At 35.7% G+C, this 6,699-nt stretch overlaps 1 protein-coding gene and 1 long non-coding RNA gene across 3 annotated transcripts; both read right to left on the minus strand.

The window, feature by feature from the left end:
• Positions 1 to 1,183: 1,183 nt before the first annotated feature.
• Positions 1,184 to 6,497, minus strand: HEMC (hydroxymethylbilane synthase). Of its 2 annotated transcripts, none has more exons than XM_028259543.2 (5): positions 6,210 to 6,497; positions 3,568 to 3,973; positions 2,511 to 2,717; positions 1,762 to 1,939; positions 1,184 to 1,660 (listed from the first exon to the last, which is right to left on the minus strand). In XM_028259543.2, exons 1-5 carry the CDS (start codon positions 6,425 to 6,427, stop codon positions 1,548 to 1,550), a joined length of 1,122 nt encoding a protein of 373 aa, XP_028115344.2. In that variant the 5' UTR covers positions 6,428 to 6,497; the 3' UTR covers positions 1,184 to 1,547. The 2 variants fall into 2 exon arrangements, with proteins under 2 accessions (XP_028115344.2, XP_082740668.1); XM_082884542.1 differs by lacking the exon at positions 6,210 to 6,497 and adding an exon at positions 4,577 to 5,180 and having other exon boundaries at positions 3,568 to 4,476.
• On the minus strand, positions 5,165 to 5,475 carry LOC145797423 (uncharacterized). The gene is made up of 2 exons (XR_014338976.1): positions 5,339 to 5,475; positions 5,165 to 5,301 (listed from the first exon to the last, which is right to left on the minus strand). It is a non-coding gene; the product is annotated as an uncharacterized LOC145797423 (long non-coding RNA).
• Positions 6,498 to 6,699: the final 202 nt, after the last annotated feature.

Raw genomic sequence — 6,699 nt, forward strand, 5'->3', positions numbered from 1 at the left:
AAAAAGTAAAAAATTGTGAAAAAATATTTTTAAAAATTAATAAATACATTAAAATACAAAAAATGTACTGAATTCTCGTTTTTTTTTTTATATTTTTGGTATTTAGTGAATTTTTAAAAGGTTTTTTTCAATTTTTTTTTTTACTTTTTAGGTATATTTAGTTAGGTATGTTTAAAAATTAAAAAAATTGCTTAAAATATTTTAAAAATTCAGTAAAAACAAAAAAACACGAAAAATAAAAAAATAAAATTTTCTGAAAAATATTTTTAAAAAATAATAACCAAGCTTAGTGAGATATTCTAGAGAGAGAAACTTCACTCACTATTTTACCGACTCTTTCAATGTCTTTATTGTGGGTGGTAAATTCAAAAGAATTTACATGTGTTTGTAGTGAGAAACACGCTACTCTTTTTGGTTTTGAGTTTTTAATCTCTATGGCTTTTTTCTTTTTCTTTTTTTAATGATTAATTATATTAAAAAAATTTAATATCAATTTTTTTTTTTTGTTTACTTTCTAGATCTACTTAATCAAAATACGCTTAATATATACAAAAATATATGAAAATGTATTTTTATATATTTGTTATATTTTTTGATTTTTTTTTATAAAAAAAATCTCAAATTTTATACTTTTTAAGTATATATTTAAATTAGTGAATCTAAAGAACAAATTGAATGAAAATTTAAAACATTCATTAAAAATAAAAAAATATTGATTAAAAATTTAAACACTATTTTTCGAAAATTCCAGACTAAATAAAATTTTCAGAGTTCATTGCCCTCCAGAGAAGCTAGTGGCGATTGGGAGGAGTTTGAGAAAAAAAGAATAGTTGCAACTCTCCTAGTCAGTCTTCTTCTTTGTCCTCCATTAGATGCCCTATCTATAGGTTTCCAAAATATATTTTATCCACAAGAGAGAGAGAGAGAGAGAGGGAGAGACATTATGCGATTGCTGTGGCCATTTGTGAATGAGTGAAGCTTTCCATCTGCTGCAGAAAGCACAGGGCAAGATTGATTGAGCTCTTAGAAATAAGTCATTAAGAATGAAATTAAGATAGAATATGAGACTAATAGAGCATTTGGGGTTAAAATTTATTGATCAAGAACATATAAGTGAGAATAATATAAGCTGAAGCTAAATAGCAGTATGCCACATCACAGCATAAATATCAAGAACACCATGAAAATGAACTGTCCAGACGACTTCAATATCAAAGTTCATACCATAATTCCCTTTTGCAAGGAAAACAAAACGCTCATCAATCTATCAAAAGTAGGTCCTCTCCAATTCTCCCGCAATTGCACGGGCATGTGTGAGAAAGAGAGCAAAAAATGGGCTTGTTGATTTACTTATAAAGACAATAATGAAACCGCTTTCGTCTAGTACTCACAAAGACAATAATGAAACCCCTTACATCTAGTGAACAACTAATCAAAAAAATCGATTTCCCCTACTGCTACAACAATAAAACAATTGGGTGTCAGCCCTAGAAGTGGAACACAGAGCTCCAGTCTCGCTCGTTGTCCTCATTTCACTGACAAATTACTTAACAATCAAAAAATCCGGGACCTGCCCGTGAAAGGAGTTCCTTGCCAGCATCCTTTCCCATTAGAACCATATCTTCATAAGCATATGGGCCTTGTCTAGAAGTTTCAAGTACTGGGGGAAAAAAAAATCAATGTTAAATATGGTAGGTTTTCAGGAAAAGATGCTAATAACAACTTGGTAAATATATCTTGCTCAAGTGACTACTGTTTTACCTCGGGTTCCATCTGGTGAGGCCACCAAGCCTTTGAAAATGCAATTTCCATCCTCATCTCGACAAGCATATCCAGCAATTGGAGTGCGACAAGAGCCATCCAATGCCTCAAGGAAAGCCCTCTCACATGCAACTGCTAATCTTGTTTCCTCGTGATTCAATGAAGCTATGTAATTAGCCTGCATGAAAAGATCAGCATCAGAAAAGAAACTAAAAAATTTCAGAAGATTTGCAAAGAACAAGAAAACAAGTACTGAAAACAAACTAACAAATAAATAGATGGTAACAAGTAGATAAATCAAATGCCCTTCAAGGAATGTTGTGGCAGACATATCTAAAATCTTCAGAAAAGCAGAGACAGTAATGCACGGTCATATCGGTTCATAGTCGAGCATGCAACATCCAAACACCCCATATATTATTAAAACAAGCATTGATGACTTTCCAAAGGTATTTATCATGGGGGATAGAGAATTACACTGCATCACATTATAAAATCAGATCAGCTGAGGTTTTCAGTTTTTTGTCACACAAGGATAGTGGGTTTCCTAGTAAACAATTCTTCAAAGATTAAGTTTTCATGTTTCATGTGAGATTATGTAGATGAAGAAATGACAACAAACTACGTAGATTGTTAAAAATTGCAGCTCATAAACTGCCACAAGTTCTCAAGAGTTCTAGCATCACTATGATACAAAACCTGCAGATTAAGGAAAGTTGAATGCAAAAGTTTGGTCAGCGGAAATATACCATCTTATCATCATTGCTTCGACAAGCAATTCCAATTGCCCCTTGTGCAACAGCTGGAAGCATATCATCCATAGAAAGAATGGCGGTCACATTTTCAGTCATATTTAGGCGTTTGAGTCCTGCTAAGGCCAATAATGTTGCTTGGACCACTCCGTCATTTAGTTTTCTTAATCGTGTCTGAACATTACCACGGAAGTTCTCCAGTACCTACAGATAAAACCACCAAATATATTAAAGAGGGATATAACACAGACAGTGATCAAAACACCAATAAAACACCCAAAATGAATTAAGTACACAAATGCAACACACGCAAAAGGGTTAAAAGAGGCATGTTAAAAAGAAGCCAGCTAAGATTAACATCAGTGACAGATCTAAAGCTTTAAGCAAGTATTATATGCCTGCCTCAGCAAATTGGGTAACTCGTTGAATCCTCAAACAATAAGTAAAATCTTGATTTGTGAAGCCTGTTACTCCAATAGCTGAAACGAAATCACATCAAGTCCTTTCTTGTTTGAAATCAAGGATTGTAACCTCTAACAGAATTTTCCAGAGAATAACAACTGCAACATATTTTTATACGATTTAGAGCTTGTGGAATTACCAATTCGCAAAGTTATAGGAATTAAATTATGTTACCAACCAAGCCAGGAGTCACATGATTCTATTTTGGATGAGGTGTCAGCATGCTACAAATTCCATACTTATTTGTTGGCACTAGCAGTATGACTATTGTAATTTCTGGTTCCATCAAACTTGGAAACCAATTAAGCTTACTAACATTATGCTACTTGGAAACTGATAAATTATATGCATATATATGTATACATGTATATTCAACTGGATCCAACATGATACGATCCCATGGTATCTGAAACCCATGCTGCCAGAAGACTGACAGAGAATTCGCCCCTGTATGGACACATCATTTTGGTCTGTTTATACCATCTTCTCTTCCTCAAAAAAAGAAAAAGAAGAGACCATCTCTTCCCGATTTGATAATTTATAATCAGATTCTAGTAAAATTAAGTTGTCACATTTAAGATAATATACTCACATTGAGTGATGGATATCTATGGAGAATTTGTGACTTTCTTCTTAGTGAAGCAGTTCCCACGGTGCTTCCAGCTGGAAGCTCTGCTAGCGAAGCTGTACTTAAGGAAATAAATGCATCCCGAACATCCTCACGTGGAAGATTGCAAGGCAAAATTGTCTTATCTGGTAAATAAGTAGGAACATCTTTCATTGAATGGACAGCAATGTCGATTTCAGCATTTATGAGGGCCTCATCTATTTCTTTTGTAAACAAGCCTTTCCCACCTATATCAGCAAGTGGCTGACTTAAAATTTTATCTCCTGTTGTCTTTATTATTACAATTTGAATAGCGCCCTCTTCAGCCAACTCTGAATGTGTAGCCATGAGTTTGTCTCGTGTCTCATATGCCTGAGCAAGTGCTAGTGGGCTGTCCTAGACAAGGAATAAATACAGATAACTCATATGTGAGCAGATATATCACCAAAATATCCTGCTTAAGAAATGGAGTTTTCCTCTGCAGTTAGTCAATTATACGAATTGTGGAATTTGAAAGGCCTAAAAACGTATTACACTAGTGATTGCTAATATTCTCCAAAAGATGTTACACAAATATAGTTTAAGGGGCTAGTTGCATGCTACAGAGAAAGTCATAGCTCTATCAGTTATAATGTACATAATTACAGCAGCAGTTGCATGCATACATTCATATTTCTTTACATAACATCTAATGCTTTTTATTAGTTAATTTCTTCATAATTATTTATAAATACTATGTTAGAAGGGTGCAAACACAAGTAATATTATCTGCCAGCATCCTGGGATAGGTGAATTCTTATAGATCCATCCCTGCATAGAAGATAGAGAGTGGGGTGTGGTTACCGGTAAAGACGAGACTTTTCCCTTGATACAGCGCATAATGGCCCTATTGTTCTGATGGAGAGAACAATCTATGATTAGCTTTTCGGGAAATTTCCAGCCATGCATCCTCAATACAATGGGAGGAAGAAAAAAGAACCCAACACAATCTTACCATGAACAACATGTCAGCATATGCAAACCTCCATCATCACACTTCTGTTCCATCATTATTTCTGAGTGCAGCCACAGTTTGATAATTTACCAGTAATGAACACAATGACGTTTTAGATTCATTTTGTTAAAAATAGATCAGAAAAAGGTGCCAAGAGGGGACACAACCCATGAACACATGTATAAAAAGCCAATTTTACCCCCATGAGGAAAAAAAACTATATACCAAAAGAATTCATTACAAAATCCATAAAACCCGCAAGAGATGAGTTCACCCTCCCAGTCACCCAATGAAGTAAGAAGGCCAAGACATTACTCTTTAACCTATGGATGATCTCCACTCCTTCAGATGATTGACAATTCCTATCCATCCAAATATACTACGTGAAACACAGGATCGAAAGCCTGTGTGTCTATCTCTGATTCTGCCCATGCTAAAAGCTACTTACTGATATCGGAATTGCCCAAACAATGCTAAAAAATGTCAACAGAAAGGCCCAAATCTCCACTGTCACTCTGCATAATGGAGTAACATGGACAAAAAGGCCTAAATCAAAGGAGATCCAAGTCATGGTATTTTTTAAACTGGTTTCCTATCATTCTTATTTCTTTTTTTTTCAGAGGAGACCCAGCTGCCCCAAGAGCTTAATGGGCGCAAAAATGCACCAAGCTCTCAAATAGAAAAATAATGTATGCCCCCTCCTTTGACAGAGTTTGGAGCCTGACCTGACCTGCAACCAAGGACAGATCAAATCCTCATGACCTGACCTGCAGAGTTTGGAGCCTGACCTGACCTGCAACTAAGGACAGATCAAATCCTCATGACCCGTGCTCTGGTCTTGTAGGATGGATCTCAATGATTCTAGCTGCATTTAGGCATCTAATAGTACATTGTTAACTTTCTTCGAACCTCTGCTCCTCAATCATTTTCACACCAGTCATAATGGTCTTCTTTACAGCCTTTTGATCATGATGCATTATGAAAGGGCCAATACACGATAGGACTGAGCCAGATGAAGGAAGGGCGCTAACCAATATAATTTGAGTACGCATTAAGGTAATTTGTATGCATCTTCTTTTGTTTCATGTCCAACTTCCAGAAATCAGAGAAGTGATGTTGTCACTATCCTTCAATTACAAATTTTCCAAATGAACACATCATGTGCTGGGAGAGTGGGAATATAACAGGGTACACAGTACAAATACATACAAATTTCATTCTCCCAAAAGCTCAAAATCCAGTATATATAGTCTCCATTCAAATGACACCTAACTAAATCAAATTAAGTCCTTGTGCGCCAATCAAATGGGGTCAATTACATGAATCTCTATTTGCTCAGTGAATTTATATCCTTTTGAAGCCTGTGAAACCTAAAAATTGACCATAAAATTCTCAATCTATCATCAACTCTATTGAAGCATGTATAAACCATTTGTTTTTCAATTAGATCGGTAAGCAAGTGCAAAGAGTGAAAACAAGATTATAGATCTTGATGCAAGTCAAAAAAAAATAATAATAATAATAATAAAAATTAAAAAAAAAACCTAATTACAATCCAATCAGAAACAATGAGCAGTGAATGCTTGCTAGAACTGAGAATTATAATCATTTGCGGAAAAGGAAAGATTATTACCTTCCTCTGGTGCCGATTCGTATGAGAGCGACCTTGGTCCGAGTCTCCTGTTCGACGGCGACGGAGGCCCTTGTGACCATGAGTTTGCGGCGGCGGTTGGTGGCCGGAGACGGAAGAGAGAAGCCGAGAGGCGAGACTGAGCAAGTGCTGAGATTGCCACTCAGAGTTCCAATATTTGCAGGAAAGAGAGATTGATTCACAGAAACCATGGTTTGCATTTGAGAGGGAGAGAGAGGGGAGATGGGGCTTTGGTGTTCTGAGTGAAGTCTATAGCTTTTGACCAGTTCGTTCGTTGCCCCTTCCAACTTATCCTCCACGTCATACAGAAATCGTGCCAGCTCAGCACACAAAATTTGAATTTTTGTTTTTCAGTACATAAATAAATAGATTATAAGGTGGGCTTGTCTCCTGTCTGGGAGGTTACTTTTGGGCCTCGTGGGCTTATCATGGACTCGTTTCATCCCTCTTAAGTTTTTTATAATAATTAATA

The sequence above is a fragment of the Camellia sinensis genome, chromosome 8 (genome assembly GCF_055761805.1).
Source record: "Camellia sinensis isolate YWXY chromosome 8, ASM5576180v1, whole genome shotgun sequence".
In the NCBI taxonomy this organism is placed as follows: Eukaryota; Viridiplantae; Streptophyta; class Magnoliopsida; order Ericales; family Theaceae; genus Camellia; species Camellia sinensis.

Coding starts and splice junctions, on each gene's coding strand:
- HEMC (XM_028259543.2), bottom strand. CDS start 6,427: ATGCAAACCATGGTTTCTGTGAATCAATCTCTCTTTCCTGCAAATATT. Junction 2,718..3,567: donor ATAGATATCCATCACTCAAT/GTGAGTATATTA, acceptor TTTTATCTGTAG/GTACTGGAGAACTTCCGTGG. Junction 1,940..2,510: donor GAAGCAATGATGATAAGATG/GTATATTTCCGC, acceptor CTTTTCATGCAG/GCTAATTACATAGCTTCATT.